The sequence below is a fragment of the Buteo buteo genome, chromosome 13 (assembly GCF_964188355.1).
Source record: "Buteo buteo chromosome 13, bButBut1.hap1.1, whole genome shotgun sequence".
NCBI lineage: Eukaryota > Metazoa > Chordata > Aves > Accipitriformes > Accipitridae > Buteo > Buteo buteo.
Genome location: NC_134183.1, coordinates 4,182,863 through 4,210,769, shown reverse-complemented (window position 1 = coordinate 4,210,769; position 27,907 = coordinate 4,182,863). Strand labels below are relative to the sequence as shown.

The 27,907-nt window shown below is 42.4% G+C and overlaps 2 protein-coding genes across 6 annotated transcripts in view; one reads left to right on the top strand and one right to left on the bottom strand.

Annotated features, from left to right (window-relative positions):
* HELZ (helicase with zinc finger) overlaps positions 1 to 11,642 on the top strand; it is a 93,235-nt gene extending 81,593 nt beyond the window's left edge. For all 5 annotated transcript variants that reach the window (XM_075044256.1, XM_075044258.1, XM_075044257.1 and 2 more), the window contains 3 exons: positions 1,044 to 1,557; positions 4,440 to 4,692; positions 7,946 to 11,642. In XM_075044256.1, the coding sequence (XP_074900357.1) occupies positions 1,044 to 1,557; positions 4,440 to 4,692; positions 7,946 to 8,277 (1,099 nt within the window). In that variant the 3' untranslated portion in view covers positions 8,278 to 11,642. The remainder of the gene's footprint in view (positions 1 to 1,043; positions 1,558 to 4,439; positions 4,693 to 7,945) is intronic.
* A 5,625-nt stretch (positions 11,643 to 17,267) lies between these two features.
* CACNG1 (calcium voltage-gated channel auxiliary subunit gamma 1) lies at positions 17,268 to 27,886 on the bottom strand. The gene is made up of 4 exons (XM_075044253.1): positions 27,436 to 27,886; positions 21,309 to 21,383; positions 18,997 to 19,134; positions 17,268 to 18,246 (listed from the first exon to the last, which is right to left on the bottom strand). Exons 1-4 carry the CDS (start codon positions 27,674 to 27,676, stop codon positions 18,020 to 18,022), a joined length of 681 nt encoding a protein of 226 aa, XP_074900354.1. The 5' UTR covers positions 27,677 to 27,886; the 3' UTR covers positions 17,268 to 18,019.
* Between the last annotated feature and the right edge of the window lie 21 nt (positions 27,887 to 27,907).

The window sequence follows — 27,907 nt, the reverse complement described above, 5'->3', positions numbered from 1 at the left end:
TTATGAAGGTTAAAATAGTCAGCAGGCTGACTTACAACTATGCTTTTATTATGTGTTATGCTTTATTCTGTTAGTATATTGGGTAGTAAAGCTGTAGTGGAAAAAATACTTTTATGGAGCTTTTCAGTGCTGTATTTATGGAATAAGGAATGGGTAGAGAGTAACAACCTTGTATTTATAAAAGAGGTGTCTGAGTGTAGTTAAGGCCTATTTAAGTTGTAAATTCTTCAAATTGAATTAGCAGTCTCAGATTTATGTGCTTGAAAAGAAACAAACCAACCCCTCCCCAAACACTGCTCCCAATAAAACCAAAATTTTTCTTCCTTTTCAAAAAGTCTTTGCTTTTAAAAGCAGATTAAAAAAAAAAAAGCTTATATTTGAGACGGAGCATTAGGGGGCAAGAAAGGAAGCTATTGAATATAAACAGAAAAATGGTTCCAGTGGTCATCAGCTTTAATCATGTATATTGTAAAGGCTGGATTTTTAAATTGCCTCTGTTTACTGTCATCTCCCACTATGCTTTATTTTCCATCTGATTTTTTATAGCCATGGGAAAAGCATCTAAATGCTCTCTTATCTGACTCTGTGAAGTGCTGAATTGAGTATTCTTGACCTTTTGAAGAAATTTGGAAGTATATTGTGCAAGTGAGGGGAATCTCCGATTGTTCTGGGTTTTGCCTTTTAAGGGGTTAAAATTTTCTTTAACTCTGTGAAGTTTTTTACTTTGTATAATAAAGCAGGAAATCCTTACCTTAGTTGTCTCTTAAGAGATAACAAAAATTTATTCTTCTGACTGAAAAGGAAATCTCAAGAGTTATTAAAACTTTGAGATGATTCAGGTAGGTATTTCATCCAACTAATCCTCTTGTGCCTAATTTCTGATTGCTCACAGTCATATCCTTTGAAGTTAGGGTCAGTAAGCGCAAAGATGAGTATATTTAAATTCAGTGTTTTGTGCTTTGAGTTTTCTCCACCTCAAAAAGAGTGGGATTTCAGCAAAACATTTTTTTTTTTTTCTTGATACATTTGTTCTGTCAATACAGATTCCAGGATTTGCTCAGAGAACTGTCACACCGTGATCAAAGTGAAAGTCGGGACTTAGCTGAAATGCCACCCCCTCAGTCAAGACTGTTGCAATACAGACAAGTTCAGCCCAGAAGCCCACCAGCACTCCCTTCTCCTTCCTGCAACTCTAACCACAGTGGTCACTTTCCTAACTTTACTGAAAACAACAGAGACATTGAAATACCCAGTAACCCAGCATTTCAGCAGCATTTACCCCAAATATACAATCCCCCTTTCTCAATGCCATCTGAACATATAACCCCATCTCCCTTGAAATACCTGCAACCTGATGGATCATGGACTTATGCTAACCTACAGCAGAATCACCTTATGGGGCAGGGCTTTCATTATGGTATACCTCCATTGCCCCATAGGTCGCAACAAAACCCTTTTATACAAATACAGAATCATCAGCATGCAGTCGGTCAGGAGCCATTTCATCCACTCGCATCTCGAGCAGTATCTGCTTCTTCGCTCCACAGCTTAGAAGAGGTAGGCATTTTTGTCTGCATATGCAACTGTCATGTCATTTTAATATCAAATTTTATTTTGAAGTGGTTATGAGTGCAAAATACCTCATGTATTAAAAGCTCACACTGGGAATTTCTGTGAGGTAAAAATTTTCTCTACATCTTCACTGTTCATCCTGTGCGTATTCGTGGTTCTCATCACTGCAGGTATAACATTTTCTGTACTAAACAGGAGGTCTTGGCTTTTTGAACGTTGCTCTGAGTTTTCTTGCAATCATTGCCCTATTATCTGTATGCCATTTATCTGGAGTGCAAATTAACCGTACCCCAGGTGAAAACTCATGAAATGACTCTCTGGAAAGTCAGCTTGAATAAGCCAGCCAGTTGGCTCAGTATTAAACTGAATATGGTTGAGTTACTGTTCGTACGAACTTGAGACCAGAGCAGTACAGTTGTTTCAACAGGGTGCAAAACCTGATTTAATAAATCCCAGCTGGCCTGAGATAATTCTGTGTAAAGCCATGCTGTGTTTTTTGGGGGCTCAAACTGTTGGAAATCAGTGCAGAGATATCCAGCTGTGCTGCATGAATCTGGGTCCAGCGCAAGTCCTGCCAACACCAGAGCTAGCTCTGTCCCTCTCGATCTTTTTTATTCTGGACTCTTAAGGGTGTGTGTTATGGGATGCAGACTATGCAAGAACGTATAGCTAGGACAGGTCATATTTTGAGCAGGATTTTTTAATCCCTGTTGGAATCTGGAGTGCTAAGGAGTGTATGATATGTAGACATGGAGTATGCTGGAGCCAGGTTGTATTCCAGGAATGTCAGAATTAATATTCTCAGATAATCTTGCACTGACTGTGTGTAATCCAATATTTGTACATAAAGTTAAGTGGCTTGTTCTGTGATGCATTTCTGTCAAGGTTTTTATAGAAGCTGTGGGGGTATCCCTGCTCATATCTATCCCACATAATACATATTTAATTGTCTTTCGACTTCTAAAAATGGAAAATACTTAGTTTATGTGCCTGAGCAAAATAACTAAAATTGAATTCCAGTGCATTTTACAAGTTTCTGTCTTATATGGATCCAGAGAGGTTAATGGAGTCCTCAGGCCCGGCTAGAGCTGTAGTAAGGTTTGGTTTTATAGACATTTAGAAATTCTATGTCTCGGTCCATTAAGCCATACCACCTTGTATAAAATCTAGTACTTTGTGACAACAGTTAATGCTGTCAGTGCAGCGGGACATAGGAACAATGGCTTTTCAGCAGTAATAAACTAATAAATATTCCTACAGAGTTTGTGACAGCTCCAGCTATCTGAAGACAAGTAGAGTGAGCCTTTATGTAATTAGTGCAAATTCATTTTAGTTCTTATTTCTTCTTCCTTTCAAAATATGTGACAGAAGTGCCAAATACAGTGAAAGTGTTACAAGACAGAGACTTGCTTGTAAAGTTTCCAAGACTGCTGGTTCAGCTGGTAGGTAGGACTGAATACACAAAGAAATGCAAAAAAAAAAAAGCAGTTTTAGGTGTATTTTTAACAGAGATCCCTCATATAAGGCGGGTATCAGGGGAGATGTAATGACTTTTAGTATCCTTACTAAACTTTTTTCTCAATCACCATTTATAACTGTTCATGGACTTGATACTTGAAAGCTTTTGCATGTGTTTAGTCAAACCAGATTTGAACTGCATATCAAAGGGAATGCTTAAGTTATTCTGTCTGGTCCTCGACTTGCAAGTGTCCACAACTTTGATAACTTCCTGATTGCTTACCAAAATTGCCCATTAAACTCAATAAAAAATATACTTTTGGTTGTGATTCAGGCAGTAATTTCTGAATTTTGTTGTTTTTGTTGTTGAAGAAGATCCTCAAGAGAGTAGAGTGACAGGATATCTAAGTGCTGTTCCATTGATATATCATAATAGTGTGGTGGCTATAATGAGATATTACAGTTTTCTTTCATGCACTCTTTTTTTCCCCTGTCTACGTTTTGTAGATGATATAGTAACAATATTGGGGCATTGCAAGCAAGTTATTTGACGTTCATTTAGCTAATTTTTTATGACATTTCATTAGGATGTTTACTTTTCCCTTTACCAGATATAGATTTACTTCTACAACTTTTCTGTTATTTGTGCTCTTGTTAGTACAGTGCAGAAGGGAGCAAATACTGTGTTTATTTTTAAAAAAATATATAAACCGTAATACGATAGACTTACTTTGAATCTTGAGAAAGTTTAGCATGTCCTTAAATCTGAACTCTTCAAGCCAACAGGTTAACTAATGGACCTCCTGCCATTTTCATGTACATGATGTACAGGGGTTTTGGAAGCAAGTAATTTCTGTGGTTTCAGATAAATTCTCTGCATTATTTTTCCTGTTTTGTGTGTATGTACACAAAATCCAGTATACAAATGTATCAGGCTTCCCCAGATCCTGGTATACAAGTCACTTATTTGTCCTTCGAAACTGAAAGCCATTTTTTTCCTCTCTACATTGTAATTGAACATTTTCTCTTGCTCTTGTATGTTTCTCTGCTTCCTTTGCTTCATTTGTAAATGCTGGGTATCTTCCTCCTCACTATGTGATACATCTCCCATGTAGGAGTGTGAGATGTAAAGGTTGAGAAAAATTAAGGAATCTCAGTTGACACTTCTTGCACTTCCTTTAAAATTCTGCGTCTGGTTTGTGTGATTAAAATACATTATCAGTGACTGCAATATACAACATATGACTTGAAATGTATTAGATTTTTTTTTTCTAAATGCAAGGGACTTCTTTTTTTATTTGCAAGGCATTGCAGGGAAAAAAATTGGATGGAAAAATGGTATTTGATACATGCAGTTGAATAAAAGGAGCAAAAGGCCTCTTTTTTTTGTTTTGTTTTTTTGTTCACAGTATGAACCAAGAGGACCAGGCAGGCCGTTGTACCAAAGAAGAATTTCCTCTAGTTCAGTCCAGGCTTGTTCTGAAGAATTAAGCACTCCTCAAGACAGTCTTGGTCAGTGTAAAGAGCTTCAGGACCACAGTAACCAGTCATCTTTCAACTATTCATCACCTGAGTTGTGGATAAACTCCTCCTCCTCTGCCCCATACCCAAACATTCCATGCAATGGAGCCAACAGAGCAGTTCCACCCCGGGAGTTGTTAGGTAGGTACAGACGTGATGTTTGCTTCTCTGCTTCTCTGTCTGCTTCATGAAGTAGACTATTTAGGCTGGAGTGAGCAAGTCTAGATGAAGGGGTTGGTTGGTTGTTGGTTGTGTTTGGGTTTTTTTGGGTTTTGGTTTTTTGTTGTTGGTGGTTTTGGTTTGGTTTTTTTTTTTTTTTCACAAAATGTTTTCTGCTGTCTCTTCAAATCCTGAAACTAATTTAAGCAAAGATTTTTTGAAATATTGTTTTAGTAGTTAAAGGTTTGCTTAGAATAATCCCGTTTCCATGTGCTATCTTGTTCACATTCGGTTACATTGCTGATGTCCAAGGAAGAATACTGTTGAGTATTCCTCGTCTACAAAAAGCAACACTGCTTAGTCTTCTCACAAAAGTTCTAGTAAACCCACGTATTCTGTTACAGTGGTTTCAAGCGCAACTGAGTTTTTGCTAAAAGTAGCTAAGGTAACTGGTGGGATTTATTTGCAAGATAGATTATTTGTTTTCAGGATCCTTGATATTTCTTGTTGATATTACTGTCTGGGGGAGAAACAACATAAACTGAATTAGTAATCTCAGTGTATTTCCTAGTAAATTCTGGTACTTCATCAAAGTAATGATGAAGTTTAAACTCTCACCGTGGAAGAATCACACTGGAACCTGGCTTCCCTGGTGGTAGTAGCAATCTCTCTGCTGATTGATTTAGCAGAGAGAAACTAAATTAACTTTTCAGTGATTAAAAAAAGCTGCAAGTAGGGTGTTGGAGCAGTGCAGCTATTCTTCTGTTCTCCATATTTTAATGTTTGTGAAAAACAAAATTACCAGGATAGTACAGTTTTTTCTCCATGATTTTGCTTTAAGGATCTCCAAGGATAATTAAAATAAAATTAATAAAAATATAAACAATCATCCAGTGCAAATATTAAAAACATTTAATAATGTGAAAAAATATTTATAAGCTGGTTTTATTGCCCTTAAAAGATCTAATTGCTTTTGGACAAATTTTATAAACCTGATATATAGTAATTGTGAAGTAGAAACATGCAGTGTAGACTGAATGGAAACAAAGCAGTTTATATCACCGACAGCACTTAAGAGTTAAGTTCCTAATGTGCATTTTCATTTACAAAGCATGAAAATGTTATTTTACAAAACCATACTTATGGCAGCACCTTTTGTGCTAAGTTCAAACCTTCAAGTTCTGGGCACCTCCTTCAATCTATTTATATTTTTACTGAAAATCAAGGAGCTGAATGCATGATATTATGTGTCATCAGGAGTGGCATTAATCTCTGAAGTTGCTCTCTAGACTCTGTGGTTATCTAATAGGAGCTCAGGAGCCCTGGCAAAATTACATTGGGATCAGCTGATACCACATTTCTTTGCTTTAATGTAGAGGTTAAGAACATGTGAGTAAAATCCTCAGAGGAAATGCGTGTATGTAAAAAGGACCATATCTGTACATTTGCTGTCAAATAGTAAATCCTGAATGAAGGGGGCAAGTTTTGACTAGTATCTGCATTTGCTATGAAAATATTTTTTATTGTAGTTAAGCATGGTTTCTGTTTTGTAAATAAATGTATACGCAACATTGCCCTGTATCTAATAGTTCATGCAAACAAATCTCCATTTTTATGGCTGCTGTGCTTTTCTGCATTTACAGCTCACTGGCTATGATGATCATATTTAAAGCCCAAATGCGTTTTATAGTGCTAAGGGTTAATGACCAGTAACTTCAGTGTTTCTGGTTACTATTGATTTTTATCCATGAAATAAAAACCCATGAAAATGAGATGCTATGAACTAGTCCTGTGCCTGTATTCATTGCCTGAGAGTGAGCAATCATGACACCAGACCGTTCAAGGGCTTATATTTCCTGTACATCAGAAGTGGCTGCGGCACAAGTATTGGGTTATATCAACGTGGATTTATGGAGTGCAGGGAGAGCTGCTGTGAATTGCTCAGTGTTGTTATGCGCAGGCACTTTCCAAAATTGCAATCTGAAGACTTGATTTGCATTGCTTTTTCTGTTGATAGAAGGAAAATTATTTAAGTTCTTGCTCAAGGTGTTTATTTCATATTTTTTCTTCTGGTAGACACCTCGACCACACATAGCTTTCACCTCTGGCCCTGCTTTTCATTACTTCTCTCGAGTGCTACAGTTATTTTTGGGAGGCTTTTTTTGCTTGTGTTCTAGTGTGGTTTTTTTAATCGTAACAACCCTAGCGAAACTGTTTTGCTTATGTTCTTTCCATATTCATTCTTCTACCGGTTGGATTTTGCACCACCGCCCCCCCTGCCCCCAGTGTACTTTATCAAAACCAAAAGCCTGTCTGTGACCCTTCCAGTAAGAAACTTAACTATATACTTTATGTTTTTATACTTTATGTTTTTCTACTTTTGTACTCATTTGATGGTACATTTTTGTATGTGCACTTTAAAAATAACATTATACATTTAAAGATTGAAATAATTACAGAATATATCTGTTGCCTAACTCCTTGCCTATTTTAGATAGAACGTATACCTGCATTTCAGTGTAAAGTTTCTCTAGCTATGTAAGACAACAGCAGAATTCTCCAGACAAAAGTAAGATACCTCCTTAGGATTCAGGAAATTCACTTGAAAGCGGTTTTATACCTATGGTTTAAAGCACCATTTTTTCTGGTAGTTATAGGAGTTGTTAAATGTGGAGCAAGAACATATCAATTAGCAGGAATGCATTCAGACTAAAATATCAATGATTAGTTGGTTGGCATTCAAGAGTCTGAATTGCTGTTTGAGAATGAATTATATATGGTGCTGTAAATTTTAATTTTAGCCTATTAAGCTATAAAGCAAGAAGAATGAAATACTCTTTGTGCTGTCTCAGTGGATAAAGTGTTTAAATTAGAGTATATCCCATTCTGAAGCAGCTTACCTTCAGTGTATCTGCTAAATCCGCCTGTGCAGAATTGCAGGTTCAGTGTTACGAACTCTGTAGGTATGCGCACATGGAGAATACGTTTAATAATGTCAGTGTTCTTGGCATTGCTGACAAGGATAATACAAGATCCAGTAGCTGGAAATGAAGCTAGATAACTTAATAATAGGAAATTTCCTAGGACCCAGAGTGACTAAACACAGAAAATTGGGTGGGGGAAGGTTACGAGAAGTAGTTTCAGTACCCCTCAGGACTTGCTTTGAGGTTACTATAGACAGATTTCCTAAGTCAGAGCTGTTCATTTAGACAAACTCTGGTTGCTCCTTCCACAGCTCCACCGAAGACGGTCAAGCCCCCAGAGGAACACCTGAAGGCCGAGAACATACAGCTATCCAATTCCTTCAACTACAGCGTACTACAACATCTTGGCCAGTTCCCACCTCTCATGCCCAACAAGCAGATCGTCGAGTCGAACAGCAACAGCCAGCAGAACGCTGGTGGGAGCAAGCCTGTCATGTCCTACGCAAGTGCTCTGCGGGCTCCGCCAAAGCCCAAACCTCCTCCTGAGCAGACAAAAAAGAATAGCGACCCTTTGTCTTTGTTTCAGGAACTTAGCCTAGGTAGTTCATCAGGTAGCAATGGCTTTTACTCCTATTTTAAATAATCAGATTATTTTTTTTAGAGAGAATTTAATTTTTATTTGTGTCAGTAGATCTAAGATAGTTGGGGCTTCACCTGTAGTTGCAAATATTCCCTTTGTTTATATTAGTAAATATATCCTCACTTAATTGCTTTGCTGCTAGACTTGCAACTAATTTTTTTAATTATATTCCATTATTTTGCATTTTTTGATGTGGGTCGGTTTTTTGGAAGCTTTTCTGTAGGAAAACACACACATGTTATTTTTTAATTTGTGTAATGTTAATGATATGTTGCATTAAACTAGCAGCTGAGAGGTTACCTGTACAACTTTAAAAAGGAAAAAAAAAAAAGAAAAAAGAAAAAAAGGAAAAAAAAAGTTTGTCTAAATTGTATTTAAGAAGAATGTAAGTAGCATTTACATTTATTCAATAACATTAGCATACTATGCTGGGTTTCTGTACCAGAAATGGCCAGTTAATGTAAAAATGTATGTTATTTCTGCTTAAATTCATTTAATTTTTTTTTTTTTAATAAAGGTGCAGCATCTTCTAAATACTTTCAGTTTTATCAGCTTTTTTGTGAAGGGATGCTGCATTCTCAGACTTTTATAGTTTTAGATTCTGTATGATGTGGTATTGTATTTTCCATCCACTGTAGGGTAAAGTAAAGGCATTCTTTGCAGACACCTATGCCATTGTTTGGAAACATTCAGATAAAAAGTATTGGTATACTTTAAAAAAAAAAAACAATTAAAAAAACCCACAAAAAAACAAAAAACAAAACAAAACAAAAAAAAACACCCCCCCCCCCCAAAAAAAAAACAAAAACAAAAAACAAAAAAATAAAAAACTCTACATTTTATTTTTGGACAAGCTAGTAATATAAGCTTGTTTGAAAAGTTAATTTGATAGGTTTTTTAAATGAATCATGAAGCTGAAAATAAATTTTTAGGTATGTTGGTGCTTAGTAGATTTAATAACTATTTTAAAAAAAATGCGTGAATTTAGTAAAATACTTTTTTGTTTGTTTGTTTAATTTTTTTTCCACTATGCATGTGTAAATGTTTGTAATCTGGCTTTTTCCTCCCCCTTCTCCAGTGGTATAAAGAATTGTGCCGCTTTAATTTTTTTTTTTTTTTTTTTCCCCCCCGGTAAAACTTTTGGTACATTATTTGATGTTTACATTAAAATGTGACATTATACAAGGAAATTCAGATATTTTGCTAACTGTTTTGTTTGAGGAACATCATTAAAGAAGAGATTTAATGTTTGTCAAAGCTGTATCCAAATTAATCTAAATCTTTTGGGGATAAGAATGGTTACCAGGTCATTTATCTCTATGAGTTCTGCTAAGTTCTCCACAAACCTGGCCCTTTAGGAATACAAACTGGAAAAAAAAAAATTGAAATTATGGGCTATTTAAAAATTAAAGAAACAAGTGTGAATGAAAACTCAGAAGATAAACTTTGTCCATGAAGGTTTCTGGTCTTGCACACTGTTCACACTTTTGCAGCTGGGGAGATAGAGAGGGTGTTTGTGTAGTTCCTCCAGATAACTAGTCCTCCTTTTACACTTGAAATAACTTTAAATATTTTACAGGGACTGAGCTGGGTATAGTCGCAGTATTCTTCCGCTTATTACATACAAGAATTAAAATTTGAGAGCGGTGTGGGGTGATTTCAGACTTCTTACAGCTGTCCATGGGACACCTTACTAATGAGCAGTGGCTGCTGCTGTATTCAATCAGATTTTTGCTCTGGTTACAATCAGGGTTTTTTTGCATTTGACTTCATGTTTTAAGGCAAAGGTCTTTATGTCATGGGGTTGATTTAAACTCAGTACACTGCAGAGGTTTGCATATAAATTTTTTATTATAAATCTTTGCTGGTTTATGATTCAGAAATTTATCTGAAAAACTTTTTCCTTCTTTTTGCTGTAAAGAAAAGCATGCATAACTCATTAATTTATTTCCTAATGTCTATACCAAACAAAAGATGCTGGGGGAGGGGAAAGCCCCTGCCAAGTTATGCTTAGCACTTCAGCATATGGCATCAAATCAAGAGGACCCAAAAATGAGTAGAGGCCAAATTCTGCAACCTTGAATCAAGCAAAAATACTGTTAAATGGTTTTTTGCCGAGCTGACGGCTGCAGAAATAGGTCCATGGGAAATTCATTTGCAAGGGCCGGGCGTGTGCTCAGTGTAAGTTAGCCTCAGTCTTTTTATTTCAGCAGAACTGTGCCAGTTCTCCTCCACAGAGCACCTGGCACTGCTCTGAGAGAAGAAGAATCTGTGTGCCTGAATGTTGTAGTCTGTGAAGAGTTCTTGATGAGATGTGCAAGGCTATGACAGAGGAGAGGTAGGGTTCAAATGCACTTCACTTCGCCGAGTCGGCATTGTAATTTCAGGGGTTTCAAAATCACTCATTTATATGGAGCAGTCTTTTGATTCTGTTCACCATATTTGAATATTAAACTAATAAACATCACTTGTTAATTTACTGCTATCTGTCAATTAGTTAAGGGGGAGGTGGTCACATCTCACCACAATTTATTCTGTTTTATGCTGGCATTTTATTTACACTGAAAATATTATGGTTAAAGGAGCATTTTCTCTCTGACTTACAATTTCACTTCTGTAACTTTATGAAAATCCCTGCTGGTTTTGGTTATAAATTTTCATAAGTGCTCTCACCCTGGAGTTTGAGGATGGTATGGTAGAGAACTGCTGACTATCAGCTTTGGACATGTTTAGCATGAATCAGTTACATTTCTTAGAGTTAATTTTTTTCCAAAAGATTATTTATTTTGGAATGTCTTCTGTATAGCCCTGAGTGGAATCTTTTGTTTTTAGAGCAAATCATCCAATGTTAATTTGAAGTCATAGATGTTAAAAAACCCAAAAACCCAAACTGTATTGTAAACTCTTCTAGGGCTTTAATCGAACTCTTATTGAAATCAAGTTAAGCCTTACAGATGGCTCCAGCAGGCACTGGCTTGGGCCACCTTGTAAATATATGGAGCTGTTGCAGTTACAGTGAAAATTCAAAATTAGGAGTTTGGTTTGCATAAATTGTCTCAACTCGGAGGAAACTAATGGAGGCTTGGGCATATACATCAATTGAGTATTTGGCTCCTTGACTTTTTTATACTTAAAAATACAATTGGTGCCAAATCCCATGCTCCTTGTCCAGGAATAAACCACCATTGTTTGTGGAAAATTTAAATTACAAGGTAATCCAGATCTAAATTTAGAAGCTTGTATTGAATATTAAGAATAAATTCTGGTTTTATTTTCTTTAATTCCAGTTTTTCATGAGAAAAATCTGGATGTCTCATGGGAGGTTGTCAGTGTGGTGTTTAAGAACTAATAAAGAATTGAGAGAAAGATTTAAAAAAATTATTTGGACTCTAAAAAATTAAACTTTTTTTTGCATTTCAAATAGAGCTTCTACCCTTTAAAAAGTTTCTTAGTGAATGCAGGTGGTAGGTTTCCTTGTATATATTTGAAGACTGAATTCTTAGGAAACTGCGAGCTTGTAAACTTGGCCTTACTAAGTCAGAAAAAGACACCGGAGGAGATGCTGCTTACTTCCATGAGCGCTGAGGTAACTTGGAGAAGGATTCTGAAATAACGTTTACACCTTTTGAGGGTATAGTACTTCCCTTTGGTGTCCTGGGTAGAGTTTGTTATGGCGTGGGATATGAACGTGCTTGTCCCCAGTGTGCCGGGTTTGCTCCTGCCTTTCCTGCCTGCAGGCATCGCCCTGTTTCAGAGAAGAGCTCCGCTGCACCAGGGTCTCGGGCAGAGCTTTCGAGGTACCTTAGTTCTCTGGCTGTGACAGGCTCTTCTGCAAGGTGCTGGTCTCCCTTCTCGGTACAACACTTACGTGCGGTGGATCCACCTGGGGATGCGTTCTCGGATCTGTCCACAGCGTCGAGCTGCTCGTAACCAAGAGTGTGTGATAGGGACAATTCCCTTCTCCATTCTGTGTAGCATAAATCTTCAACCTTTATAATGCTTAGCTGCTATTCAAATGGCAGCCTTAAGTGTTCCCACAGTACAGGTAATAAATAGCTTTTATGCATAAAAGCTGGCTAGTTAGAACCAAAGTCCTTGCATCCATATTTTCTTCTGGAAGTTGTCATCTAGTATAATTTGTACTGTTTTACTTAATTGTATGGGCTGTGGCATTACTGACCCTTAGCAGTATGTGAATACCGCTGTTGACTTCAGCTATGGCGTTACTGACCCTTAGCAGTATGTGATTACTGCCATGGACTTTACAAACCCTGTGAGTACTATTCCCTACTTTGATTAATTAATGTTTTGTTCCCAGATTTGTCAAGTTCAGCTGGGGTTTTTTTTGCAGAGATCATGCTCCGTAAGCAGTTCTTTTGCTATGTATGTAACATTGCTGCTATAAGCAGGACGGAGAGCAGTGTCTTTGACCACTCTAAATTTTCTTTTTGGAGTGAACTCAAGCATATCGGAATCCGCACATTTCCAGAGCAATAAACCCATGATGCTTTATGCTCTGCCCATATCATAGTTCAACTAATTTAATTTGTTTTGTTAGTTTTTTAAGTTTTGTTTTCCTAGAAAAAACTGCAGACAATTAACTTGTCAAGACGGATGGTGATGATCTATGGTGCCTATAAAAATCTGCACATCATATTCCTTGGCAAGAAATATGGGCTATTTCTGTTGGCATAGCAATACTTGTGCCAGTATCTTTTTGTTAGTTGTGTCAGGGAGCAAGAATTGAATAATTCTAATTTTTTTTTTCCCTTTCATTCAAAACAAATAAAAGGATTTACAGCAAATGCGATAGAAATGTCAGTTCGGCGTGGGGGTTTTTTTGGCAACTTCAGCTGTAGTTGAGAAATGTTGAAAAGTTTTTACCTCATTAAGGTTTAATAGATGCTTCTGATAAATTACAGAAAACGCTCTGTGATCTGAATTACCCAAGCCTAGTTAGAAGATGTTGTCAGTCCATTTTCCGTAAGACTTGCTCCCTCCTGAAGGGCAAATACTTTGACGAGCCCAGCTGTAAAGCCGTCGCGGTGTTCTCCGCGAGACCAGTGGTAGTGGGCACAAAGCTGAACCGGCGCCCTGGGGTGCAGCCATACCAAAACAGACTTGCGCTGCTGGTTCTATTAAAAAGAAAGTAGGCCAGAAATCAGTTTATTCCCTTCTCAGCATTTCTTTGTAGAAGGCAGAAAAGCAGCTCGGTGTCTAGATGCATATGTGATGTCTGTATGGCTTGAATTTATGTTCAATAGCTTCAGTGGAGCTAGAACATCGATCAAGTATGACAAAGCAAGAACGATCTCATCTTCTACTTCAGTCAAAACAAAGATGTGATGCTCTTTTCCTGCCCCTTAGTGATAATGGAAAGGGGAAATAATTTAAATAATTTAATGGGTGCATTTAAAACAAGTCCTATTGTTGTGTGTGCAGTTTATGGTACAGAGCAGCCTAATACACCAGGATTTAAAAGTGATACAACATTCAAAGGGGCATTGTGCCGCTATGGAAAGTAGAAGCTTATTTTAAATGAAGGTTAAACTGAGGTTTATTCTATGAACAGTTTCTGCACATTGGTCAGGTTCCTGGCATGCAAATGTCTGACTTTAGCGCACTGGATGGAGCCCAAGGGCTCGGTGTTAATCTCCAAGGCTCTCCCCGGGGCTGGCGGGATGTAGCGCTGCGAACAGCCACCTCTCGATGTTGGTGACCTCTTGTATCAGGTATGTTCCTCAAGGGCTATCAAGCCCAGGAGAGAAAGTGCCCGTCTGCAGCAGGGCCAAGGATCTCACTGCAGGGGGAGAAAAATTCTCAGATCTTTGGGACTTTCTGGAAATCATTTCCATAACTGTCAAAGCAAGGAGAAAAAAGAGGTGATGGCCACAAGGAAGTGACAGAGTGGAAGGGGATCAGTGGAAAAAAAAAGAACTAAGTATACCTGTGCCTTTGTAAACTACATGCCAAGGTGGTCGAACACCTGAGCATCGTGAACGCGCTGGTCCTTTTCAGGCATGGACTAAGGGAAGAGTAGGGGTTTGTACCAAGATTTCTGAATGAAACCTTCGCCGCATGTGCCCGTCTGTGCTCCCTTGCGTGCTGTAAACCCGGCTGACCTGCGAGCTCGGGGCGAGTTCTTCGTCCCCTGCCTGGCTGGGGCTGGGTTGTTACTGCTGCGGTACCGCTTTGCAGATAAACTCTTTGGAGAGCTCAGCTAGCTGCTTGCTAAACAGGCCGTTTTGTTCTTTAGGGTTGTTAGTCTGGCACCTTTTCTGCACATTAAATTCACACAACACAGCATTTAAAAATAAGGGAAACAGATTCTCTCCGCGCCTTGTGCCTAGCGGCAAATCTTACTCTTAACATAAAAAAACTTCGTGTCTTCTGTTGCGTTGGCTCTGTGATTTAACACTCGGGCTTTGCAGTGCAGTGGGCAGACTTCAGCAACCGAAATCTCGCAATACCCTCTCATGTGCAATGCCGCGGGGCACCTTGGTGTGGGTGCCGTGAGGAGGGGACAGCCAGTGATGTTGGTTTGTGGAGTGCCAAATGGCATCTGCCCAAGGGATCCATGACCAAAGGTCTCCATGGGTCTGGTAGTGGCAGGAACAATGCTTAGGATTTCATGGTGGCTGGTGGGAGTTCCTTGTTCTGCAAATTAATTTGCCTTTTCTTCTCTCTGGTGCATGTTTCCCACTCGGTTCCTTGGCCGTGTCCCAAACCCGTGTGTGCTCCTGTTGGTTGTGTAGCAGCTGAGTTCCCATCCCTGTTTCTCTCTGATGAGTCCCTGCCAGCGAGGACATTTCTTTCACATTTTCATGCTATGTTCCTGAAGTTTTGGTGGCCATTCCATGCTATTTGCTCAGTTGAGAGAATGAAAACTGAAACTGCTTACAGCTTCCCCCTGCCCCCAACATTATATTCCTTTTCCTTTATGAAGGCCAATTACTTTCATTAACTCTCTCAAAAAACATTAGCGGCTTCCCTGGCAGACAGATTTAGATATGGCAGAACAAACCTGCTGTAGGAGCAGCGCCTTTCCTACTGTGAATACCAATGACCAATTTAACGGACGGGTCCCTCATCAGCATTTCTTAATACCTGGGAAAAGAAAATGAAGTCATCCGCATGCTTCTCAGTCTTCCAGGGACCATATGAAGTAGCAAATGATCAAAAAGCCTCAACTTTGAGCAGACAGAGAATAAAGCTCAGCGAGTTTAAGAGCTTTAGGAGGCATCTAGCTCAGCTGCCCGAGTTGCTGTCTGTGGATGTAGGGTCTCGCTGCTGTGAGCTGTGTGTTTTCTCTGCCTCATGAGTAAAGTGAGTCCAGAGAGGCTGTAAAACCTCTGGATCCAGGCCAAACCCCTGCACTCACTGGGAATCTTTCCATCGCCCTCACTGGGGCTTGGACGAAGCCATTCAGCCCTGACACAAGCGGGAGCGCGCATGAGACGGGTGAGACCTTCCAGGATCTGTTTATCTCAAATATGTACGTTTTGCTCTTGAATATCGTGAAAGGGAGTAAGCAGCTCCTTGGCTGAACAACAAATGGGCCCATCAGGATAAGAAACCACCTAGAAATTACTTTGTCCCAGAAGAAGCATTGCAAGAGAGGGATGGTGCTTCAGAAAAGCATGGGGTGATGAGCTTAGACCCATGTCCCCAAACCTCGCTTACCTCAACCCGTTGCACGTCCAAGATGAGGTCATTTTGATGACGATGCCTGAGCTAGGAATGCCTTTGTGCCTGCCGGCTGCTTTGCTTAGATTAATCTGTGTTGCGTATGTTTGGATATTCCAACCTGGGATCAGCCACCGCAGGGGTCACACCAGCTACTTTCCTTTCTGTTGTTGCGTATAAAGGATCCCTAGAAACTAGCCTCTGTTTTCCCGAACAATGAAAATGCAAATTAAGAATGTCAGCTCTGTACCCAAAAATAAGATTTTGAAACCATTTAGCATTTCACAGTGGTTCAGTGACAACTTGAAGACTTGCAGTTGTCTCTCATGATGAGAGACAGGCAGAGTTCCCAAGCTCAAACTCAGATCTGAGCACCAATGAATGCTTTATCCCAAAACTTCATAATATATGTGTTATTTGTAGTGCTTTTCAACTTCAAAGAGCTTGAAAAAATATTAATGCAACTTCACAAAAGGCTTCTGTTCTCACTGCCACTCTACTGATGGGAAAATGGAGACGTGCCTGAGTCTGACTGGGGGCTGCTGGGGCTCAGCGTGCCTGGACAGGGATGCTTGAACGTGTCATGATTTCAGACCTCTTCGAATTTATCAGAAAGTTTCCATTCCAAATTCTGGTTTTCTTTAGAATTGTGGATAGCTGGGCGTGCAGGGAAGGACACTTCAGTTTCCTTTTCTCCTGCTTTTTAAATTATCGGGTGAAAAAACCACAACGTAAAACATATGTTTTCCTACTTGGGGGGGGAAATGCTGAGCAGAATCTGCAAACTGAACTGTAAAAAAAAAAAAAAAAAAAAAAGACACTTAATGTCTTAGTGCTGCAGGACCGTGATGGTGCAAAGGGCTTGACTGGAGGGGCTGGGTGAGCACATGGAACTGGGGGACCCCCAGTCCCTCCCCAGTGCTGCAGGCGGCCGCAGCAAGAGCCCTGCGAGGACTCTGCAACGCGCCCAGCCTCCGCAGCATCCCCCATCGGCGATGCCTCGGGTGTACATTTCTTCAAGCATGCATAAGCAGCGATGTACTTTTGTAGTATTTTCAGGGCTGACTCTCCTGGGTGTTTTAGTCTGTCTTTCCTTCTTCACAGCTACGAAGGATTTTTTCCTAAAATGTGGTTTTATATACACGTATGCAGCGAGCAAAGTGCGGTATTCTTAAAAAGCCCATTCACAAGGAACAAATGAGAACTCTGTACAGTAAATACCATCCAGAATTACACTGTCATTCTGGACCTAGCAGAATTTGATGGGCCAGGTGATTCATCCATCAAAATCATTTTCCAGAAAATCATGGTACTGGAAGATTATGCTCTTTATTGAAGGAAAATATCGCTCTTAATGTTCAGTACTTCTTGGCTTTGCCATCGAAGTTTAAGCAGAACAAAACCAATATATCTTGTGGGTTTTTCATGCTTAATTCTAAAGAATGGAACTGCAGGGTATAAAATTGTAGGAGAAATTTTTATCCCAATGCTAGGCAAAATAGTTTTGTTTTTTTTTTTTGTTGGTCTTTCCACCCCCCCAAATTTTAACAGTTTAATAGAATAGCATAAGGATCTCCAACTTAGTCCAGAGTGGTGAGCTAACCCTTCTTAGGGAGGTAGGGAAGTACGGCATGAATGGGGAAACAGCCTTCCCACAGAGCTAAAATTTCTCACTGTCTCTCTTTGACCAAGTGAGGTGTAAAAGCCCGATACCCCTCATGGATCTACACCCAACATCATCTCCCTAAGCGAGCTGTCTTTGTGGCACGAGCTGTCTCACTCACAGATTTTTGCCCAAACTGCATCAGCACAGGGTATCCCCAAATTGGCACAGAGCAGTGCCGTTCACCCATGACCCGTGCTGGTGCTGAACGCTCTTTCTGCTTTCTTAAAAAAAACAACAAGGGGGGGGGAGAAAACAATAATTACAATTGAACATGCCTTGGTTCAGTAATGACTTTGTTAATGGAGTGCACATTGTATAGTGAGACCCAGACATTTTACAAAATACAAATCTTTTCAGAAGGCTTTCTAGATTTTTTCATGGGTGCTGGGAACATCAGTGCTCCGGTTCTGCATCCATGCAGGTCTCCCAGGGGTTCTGCGGGAAGCGAGGCAGCGCGATCAGGAGGAGGGCGATGCCGCAGATGAAGAGCAGGACGAAGGAGGCGCAGGCACAGGCGAAGGACCAGGAGTAACTGTACTCAATCCAGACTGTCTCCTTGCTGTCAATCATCCTCTTCACAGATTGTCTCATGACTTCAACAGAAATGATGATGCAGAGACCTGGAGGAGATAGGAGCAGTGGGTTGAATAACCACCTGTCAATTTTTCATCCTTAATTAACCACCTCATCTGTCTTTTTTGCATACAGGAATTGCAGTGAGATTCACAGGTGAGTCACTGACTTCGATGTGTGAAGGAACCAACGCTCGCAGCTGCTTAGAGCTCTGCTCTACCGCAGGCCGTCCAAGTCAGCCGGTGACTTGTTGAGTGTGATCTTTTAGGCAGGCTTGGGTGGGAAACTCAAAGTGGTGGAGGAGTAATTGCATTCCCTAGGGAGCTTTTCCAAAGGTTGAGTAAGCTTTTTGTTGAGGTGGCAATTTGCACCTCTGTCTTTCAGTCACTGTGATATGTCAAGGTATTACGAGCTTGTGTAAAAATGCGGTCTTCGTGGTTTTGGGAGACAGCTGTGTGTTTTGGGCCTGGATCAGCTGTTTCTTTGGTTTGAGTCTTAATAAATGAGACAGAATAGTGTATATACCTGGCTTAGACTGGGGTTGGCACTGAATATGCTAGAAATGCCCCTTCTAAAGGTGTTTGGAGAAAACATGGACAAGCTGCTGGGTAATGCTTGCTAAGCAGGACATGTTCAGCTGGAGCACCACAGAGGGACTTGCAGTCTGACTGTGGCTAGGAAGAAAACTCCACTTTCGGGGCATTTTTAGAAGCGTCTCCATCCTCCCAGGCTCTATCTAAATTTCTCTGCATTGTCCCATGAATTGAGTGCGAGTATGTGAGCACCAAGCCTCCTACCTGCGAAGGTGTAGAACATGGATGCTGGCTTCAGCAGATAGTCCATCTTCCTCCTGAAGGATAAGAGGACGCAGATTGTTCCGATGATTGCAAAGCCAACACTGAAGATGGCAATGGCTGCAGCTGAAATGCTGTATTCTGCCAAAGCAAAACAAACACCGAAAAAAAATGCAAATGTATGCAAATTTTGAGCGTGCTCCTGTCAGGTGACTTTGCAGTAGGTCACCCCGAGAAATATGTATCCTCCTCGCTGCTGTGGAGAGGTGGCTTTGGTGAATTGAGTGTTTCCCTCAAATAAAAGCAGCGGCAAGTATTGGCCGTGTACCTTTTGAACGCGAAGGATATAAAACCAGAGCAGGAAGAGGGAACGCTTTCTGAACGCTTACAGAAAGAGCAAATGGCTCCTCTGTTGGTCAGATGAAGCTCTAGGCTGGAGTGGTTTTAGCTCTGCTGCATCGATGTTATTGTTGAAGCCTTACTGGGCTCCACACTCTAGTTTCTTCCATCACTCCACACTCAGCTCTCAGAGTAAATGGACAGCTCTAGGCTATTTTTATTCCACTTCTGTGTAGCAGAGCCCTGACAAAGCCCCCGTGCATGGTGCCGATGTTGTAGCGATGCAGAAAGACATCTGTATGCTCCATGGGGCTCAAAATCTGAGCAGGCAAAGCAGGCAGGAGGCCAGAGGTGAAGTGTTTGCATAGTACTTTTTTTTTTTTGTTTTGTTTTGTTTAAGACAATGATTTCCAGCTCTGTGAAAACCCAGCTTTTTCAGGGCATAGGATTAAACCCTCCATAAAATGTCGTGGTTTTTGCTAAGCCAGCTAAGATGTGCGCTGGACACTTCCCCCAGCTGAAGCACACTTCAGTGCCTGAATGGAGGGGAAAAATTGCTAATTGAATAATTCAGGCCTTCATTTACATATTGCATTCGTTTTCAGATTAGTTTAATATTTAACACATGTAGCCATGCGTGAACATCATAGTGCCTGATGATATTTGCCTTTCAAGCCATTTAAAAAAAAATATCTCCCAGGCAAAATCATGAAGAATTTTTTTGCCTGTTACTAATTAGCTCCCATCAAAATGTAGCTATTTCTGCGAAAGGGAACAGCAGATCAGTCTTTGTTCTCATTGCTTTTCATACCACTGTTTTATTATAATTTCCTTAATTATGTTTCCTTAATAATGTTTCCCTTTACTATGTGCTGGAACTGCCTGAAAGAGTTCGTTTCAATGTAAAATCTTTTGCTGGGGCTTAAGCTTTTTCTTTTGCTTCAAAGAAAAGAAATTCTTCCTGATTTTTTTTCTGAAATGACTAAGGCTTTATTGGGTGCATTTTTAAGATCAAATGGCTGGATCTGATAGTATAAACAAGCAAAAGCAGGTAGTTCAGATATATGCTTTTCTAGCCACTTAAAATTCCCAGTCTTTTCTGTCTTAGGAAACTGCTCTTTTAGAAAACTTGTGTGCAGGGTTTTCCACCATTATAATTTCCACAGGAAGCAAAGCAGATTGTTTAATATGTGTAATGTAATCATCGGTTCACTTACTCTACAGCAAAATATGTTGTGTGGCAAACTAGAAAGGAATTTGTCCTTAATAAGAGGATAAGAAAGAGAGGGGAGCACATTACATGAGTGCTAAAAATATTTGGCTTTATCAGGGACTTCTTAGAAACAGGGAATTTGTCTGTGAAAGAGTGTTTTCAAAAATCCATGCTTTGTAAACGCTGACTGTGTGTGTGTCTTTGTAGGATCTCTGTTCCTTCCTTCCATTGATCACTCCGCTCTTTACATGACTTTCATATAAAATCAATATGAAGCATAAAATTCCTAATGGTCTTCACAGAGTCTCTGTACTTCTTTTCAGGGTCAAGACTCTGCTTGGGGTAGGATTTATTAATTTAGATTTTATTAATGTCTTCTTCCTTTGATGGCAAAGGCTCAGTGTGTTGCGGATAGTGCCAATGTTGTAAAGTAATTTTTAGGCTGAAAAGACTTTTTGCAGTTTTCATGTGCATTGACATTGTTATATATTTGTGGGACAACTTTAAGTAAAATCACACTTATGAGTGTGATCGTATATAAAAATTATTCTTCCCAGGAAGTTGGCATTTGACCTTGTTCAGAGCATTATTTTTTTTTTATTTTTTTTATTTTTTTTTACATTTTTCCCAGCTGGTTGTATCTGATAGAAATTCCTCTACTGCTTTCAGTGGCACCAGGGTTGAACCCTCATTTTGGGAACCCCTTTCCCTTAGATCTCGTATGCACCTCAGTTAGGAAAATATTTTTCAGGATCATTCTTACCTTTCTGGGTGGTTACTTCAAATATCTCTGAGCTCTGTCCTGGAGTGAAGTGCTTGAAGTAGGAGCAGTTGTGTTCTGAAAGAGAAAAGGAAATTTAATTTTGTGTGCTTGGAAACTTCTGATAAAATGTAGTAAAACTGAATTTGCTTTTTATTGATGTATCAAATTTGCAATGATTTTAAGGTTCCCTACCCTTGGTGATACCGAGAAATTGGAGTTGGATCTGTTTTATTCGGGAGCAGATGAGTGGCACGAACATGCCAAGACCACCAGCTCCAGCACGGACAAGGCTGAAGCCCCCCGATACCTTTTGCGGGCTGCTCCCTCCAAGAGCTTTGCGCGCTGATTGCTCATCTATCAAAATTACGAATTACAGATCATTTCTCTCATTCTGTCTTTGGCCGTCACGCGTTTCTGCCTCTCCGTGTACCTGTATCTCCTGGCGATGAGACCTGCCGTGCCCGCAGCTGAGCTGGCATCTCGGCTCGCCTCCCCTCGCCACCGCCAAACCGCTCCGTAGCGGCGTCGGCCGTAAGAGGGTCGCCGCTCCTGGGGCGAGCTTGGGCTCCAAAAAGGGAGGATGGAGTGTCCGCATCCACCTTCTCCTGGCTCTTCCCTCCTCCAGCTCGCAGACCCCTGCGTGGCAGCGGCTGGTGGTGGGGAGCAGCCGTGGGGATGTTTGCTGCGTGGGGAGGGGGTGTCACCATGCTATGGGGGGGGTCCGAGAGATGGGGCTGCTGGAACGCAGCAAAGCACGTGGTGTTCTGCTACGACAGGGGCGCTAAGGGCCTTTTTTTGGCTGTCGATAAAAAAAGGCAAAAGCTATCGGAAGCCACAAACGGTTGTCCGGGGAAGGGAAGGCTGAACAAAGCCATTCGCGTCAAGGACAAAGAGGCTCTCACGCAACCTGGCTTTACCGAATTTTACTCCCATCAGACCGGTCGATTAAGTTAATTTGATAAGCTAGCAGAGTTAGATAGCAGGAACTTTATGAAGTTCCTCTGTCTGGACTTAAAGTGAGCATGCTGCCAGGTACATGGGGTATTTATAGAGTGGTTATGAAGTGAACAGGGATCAAGATCGTGGGGCAGGGGGATACTGGGAGGAGGGAAGTTTTAGCTGAGTCTCTCGATGGCCATGGTATCGTTTCGTACTCAGCCTAGTGGGAGTCAGCCAGCGAAACGATGTCATTGCTCTCAACAGCTACAGAGGAGGCTTTCAGCCTCAGCATCTCAGCGGGATGGGGAAGGGTCTGGTGAGGACCTGCTGACTCGAAGCTTTGGCAGCAGCAGGGTTAGGGTGGAGGGTGTTCTCGCTATTTATAACTGATTTAATTGAGGGTTTGAAGGGGTGCGGAGCTGGGAGAACAGTTGCTCGCCAGGAATTTGGCTGGAAGGGTGCAATTGCAGAGACGCGTCGAGCAGCGCCAGCTCTGATTGCGCTATTCTGCTGAACCGGGCTGGAGAGGACACGCTCAGCACCTGCCCAGCACCCCTCCTGCACCCCAGGTTGGACTCCCATCAGACCGGGAAATCGCGCCGAGATTGCACAAAATGCAGGCACTGCCCTCAGCGAGTTGCCACGTGGTTAACACCAGCATCTCTTGTCCATTACTTAACAGAGTTTTAGCACCAGTTTGCAGGAGATGCTGGGAGAAAATCTGGGAGGACTTTGTGGTCCTCTCCAGCATCCAGGCTGGGACAGGCTGCCCCAGCGCAGGTCCTGGGGGAAAAGCCCGAGCCAGGTCCCGGGTGCAGGACCATGCAGGCTGCACTGAGGGTTTCTGCACGTTGTGCGTTTTGGTGGTTATTTACAGCATTAATTTCTAGTAGCAAGAAGGTACTGGCGTGTGTTACCTGTTGGTTCTTGTGGGGTTTTTTTCCTGTTATGTAAATGGCAGATGTTGGAGTTACTGATTCGAGGAGGATTTATTTTCTGTCTCCCAGGAGATAGGCAATTGTAAAGCAGCGTTTTTGGGCCCGTTAGTGGAAGATTCCTTTGAGACCGTCTTATCTACTTAATTTCATAAGCTGACTTTTATTTCATCTGCAGCTTCTCCTTGCTGGAGACTAGCCTAATGTTCAGCTCTGGCATCTCCTGACCTGTTCTTTATTATCCTTGCAAACGACTGGAGGAAACATTTGAACTCAGACCTCTATGACTGAAATAACAAATTTTGAACCCCAGATTGGAGGTTGTGTGCCTCTGCCAGCGACCGAGTGGTGGCCGAGGCTGAGCATCGTGTCTGGTGATCCCAGTTTGGGGATCCTTTGACTCCTGTGGTAAAGGGGAGGGAGACGGGATGAAACTGGGACACTTTATTTTGGATTGTTTGGTTTGGCTTTTAATTAATTATCTGAAAAGCCTGAACTCAAAGGAGTCCCCAGGCATGTTGACTGTACAAAGCCCCAGGTGAAGCCATCTGGACATGGTGTGATGGGGGACACAGCACAGCTTCGTGTCCATTGCAAGTGAACCAGACCAGCCCGGTCCACCCTCCGGTCCATGAAGGCTCATCACAAGGGAACGCACAAAACCTTCTTTTAGAGATGGACTTGTCTGCAGGAAAAGTGCTGCCTCTGTGTCTTATGGCTTATAGCAAAGCTCTGCCAAGGTATGATGAATGGGATTATCACAGAAGTGGGTTAGCTCTAGGGGAGATGTTTTTGGCAAGTGCATTTATTGCTGAAAAATACAACTAGATTGTTTTTGGTGAAATGATATATTGTTTTAAAGATGCTTCAGTGCTCTGCTGAGCTGGGAATATCTGTTTCAACAAGGCTCCCTGTTATTCAAGAGAACTGAGGAACTTCAATACCTCTCTGGTGCCATCATGAATAAGAGAAAAGCCCATTTGTGTCACACTACATTTACATAATGGATAGGATTTAAAATGGGTTTTATAATGGATGAAAACTGTGTGGTAATCTTTGTTTCTCTCCACCCCTGATTGCATTATCTGTGCCACGAGGTCACCTCAGCGTGCTGATGGGAACAGTCCAGGGGCTTTGTGCGTTATGGCTCGCGTGAACTTCAGGGTTGTAACGTGGTTTATCACACGGTGTCCTCCCCCTTCCAGGTCGCCAACACTTACAGCCCTCGTGGTCCCTTTCCTTCAAACCCACCGTTCCTGGGTGACCGCTCTGCGGGGGGCAAACGGGCCAATTCATCTTTCCTCTATCCGTGAGGACCCAACCTCTCCTGCCGCTCACTGCCACAGGGCTGGATCCCGTCGGAAGTGCAATCCCATCGGACTACGGTTGAACCTTGGAGGTCTGCAACGTGGAGACCTCGTGGGGGAAGAAAGGGCAAGAAAGGCCACGAGAGGTTCGGGCCACGCAGAATTTGAGGTGGCAGCTGTCACCTGTGAGCGTTGGGGTGACAGGCTGGGAAGGGGCTGGACCCCACCTTGCTCTTGAACCTGAGCTGGACACTAGCGTGTGGGGTTTTGTGGCAGGCTGGATGGTTAGAAAAAAACCTGGATTCTGCTTGAGTTAAGTTTGGGAGGCAGGACTTGCTGCTGAGATTAGAGGAGGTTTTCAGGTGAGGGCTGAGCGGTGGAGGGGGACAGACCTTGGGCTCCGACCTGGCTGGCAAGCCAGGGAAAAACCTTTGACACACACGGAGTTTTGGAGATGGTGTCTCCAAACAATTTAATTTCATACCGGTCTTGCAGAGCGAGTCTCTTGCATGAGACAGCCCTGCTGATAACCCATTTGCTCGAGTGCTTTTCCTCCTCCGGTTGCCTGAACTCAGGTTCCCATATTTACAAGGACCTCTAACCTGCCGGCAGCACACGCAGGCTGTAGAGCATCCCCGCTGCTGCTGCCCAGCGTGCCGGCACACGAGAGCACACTTTGTAGGGCAGCACCTACGCTGGAGTTACGGGCAGCGAAGGTGAACTCAGTTTACAGCCAGTAGTAAACTGCCCCGGTGCCCACTGACCACAGCTACAAATGTCTCGGTATTAATCTGAATTTGCCTGGTTTTAACAGCCATTTCCCTGATCTTTTTATTTCTTACAGCAGGATGCTGAACCCTTTCCAATTTGTCAATATCCTCGGAAGAGCGCTGTAAAATTTTAAAGCTCTGCCTAAATCACAGTCCTGCTTTGTGGACTGCGAGCCAAGTCATCCTCCCCATTTTGCACTGTGCTGAGCTCAAAACCTAATAAATAATGTTAATCGTGCCATCCATTTCCTCCTCAGGGAGTGACTGGTAAATGGTTATTAATGCAGTGATAAATTCTTATGTTTCTTTTCCAGTCCTGGCAGTAATGTCTGGTTATGTCTCATGATTTTCAGGAAAACCAGTGCCCACATCTGCTCTTTTACTGCATGTTTGTTCATTCACGTTTTCTCGACTGCTGCAGGTTTCACAACCCTGGTGTTTCCCTGCTGACATCTCTTACCAGAAGTGTGAAATCAATCTAACGCAAGCCGTGTGGACGCAGCATCGTTCAGCAGCCCAGATCCGCGGGGGCCGCGCTCTCCCCCCTCCGACCCACGCTGTGTTCCCCGCGTCAGTAAGACGGGGATTAAAATATTTATATTATAACCCAGGTGCAAATTTCACCCTTTGAAACCTCGGATGCTGATTCCGACACAGGATGTCATCCAAATTCCCAAATACCTTTAAAAACTGGAAAACCACCTCCGGGGTGGGGCGGGTGGCTCAGCCCCTCCATCACCACCCAGTTATTTGCTGTGCCCGCCAGAACAGCAACGCTGGGACGTGATTCAATGCCCGTGCAAGCACATGCTGATGTCTGTCAAAGATAGTAGCTGCTTTCATGCTGCCCTGCCTGCGAATCTGCTTTTTGCAGACAGCTGGATATTTATGACTTTTATATTTACCCCACGGTTGTGCAATTTTGGATGTTTATCCACCAATTTCTATTGTTTTTCATTTTGTGGGTGTTTTCCTCTGCGTGCGAGGAAAGGTGTACAGTGAGGAATATATTTCTAGGCTCGTAAGTACCTTCATGAGAGACATTAAGTGTACAGATGACACACTCCCAAATTTGGTTAGAGGCAGATCCAAATGCTGAGGTTGAGCTCCTCTCTTCAGAACACGTAATTTTGCCAAAGTGATAAAGAATTGCAGTAATACAGGGAATATACAGTAAGCCCAGGCAGTAAGATTTTTCACAGGAAATTTTCAAATATGTGTTAACATATATATTTCATTTCAAGCAGCGAGCCTAACGTGAAGGCAATCCTGTTATTTCTGTTCTGGAAAGCATCCAGTACCCTATGAGCCTTCTAAAAAAGCAGCGGAGCTCGGTCATGGAGGGAGTGTATTAGTGCATATGGCGCGAATGTTGCTGACTTTGCGATCAGCAAAAACATAATGAGCTCCTTTTACCATGGGAATGTAACGGTCTTCCCGGAAAGCAGCCGTCCCCGCTCCCCCGTTGCCCTCCCTATCGATTGCACCGGAGGCGCCTGTGGTGGCGACGCGTGTGGGACCAGGCAGCCTCCGCCGAGAGGGGAGGAGGCTCACTAAGTCGTTGAGAAATTGCTTCAAACTCGGTTTATGACTTTTTTTTTTTTTTTTTTTTGGAAGTTGGCAAAGCATACTGCAGGTCCCTGTTCCTCCCTGCCCTGAGGAATGGTTGTTACTGAAATAGCTTGGAGATAACCTAATGCCAGCCGTGAACAGGCTGTTCCTTCATAGCTAGCTGGATCTTTAGGATTTCCAGATCCAGCTATGTATTCTGGACCCATAAATCCTCTTTCTTGCCCGCTACCGTCAGCGTGCCCTCGTGCTGAGGGACCCTTGGCTGATGCCAGCAAAACCTCCTCCATCCCAATTTCCCTCTACGATCGGACCGTGTCCGATCCTCCTCCCCTTCTCCCTGCCACCGTCGTTGTTGCGCAGGAGACTCCAATATGGTCACACACAGACGTGCGAGGCAACACAGCGCGCGCTTACAGCAAGAGAGGTGACAACGAGGCGTGTTTGCAGACCAGCATGAAAACAGCCCCATGCAGCCCCGCGCCAAATTAAGTGCCACGGGAACGCGGACCCTGTTTTTCCTTCTGCCACGTCCTGCAACCTCCTAAGCAAAGCCTGGCGTGACCCCCTGGTGCTTTCTCCCGTGCATCGGTGGGTGGTCACCTACCTCCTGGCAGGCTTATCGGCCCACAGCCCTTCTCTTTGGGACCTTGCTCCCGCATAAAAATCCGCTTTGTACAGAGCCGCCATAGCCCGAAATGAGCCGCTTCGCAGGTGGCATTATATTCCTCCACTTTGGGGCTCAGCACGGCCCAGTGGTCAGTCACTACGGCTGCAAACAGGAGCGAGACGCCAACCAGGATCACGGAGAACGTCAGCCGGACCTTCAGGGGTTTGCTCTCGTCCATCCCGCTCCGGACCGGCGCTCCCGGCGGAGCGCGGCGGGTGATTCGCGAGGTCTCTCGAAATCCTGGCGCATCTGAACGTCGGCAAATGTCAGCTCCGCGCCGCCCGGGGAGAGCGGGGCGGCCGCAGACAGCTGCTGGGCTGTGTCAGCCGTAGCGTAGCGAGGAGGCTATTAATGCACGTAACGAGAGCGGAGCCCGGCAGAGCTCAGCTTTCTGCCCCATCCCACCCGG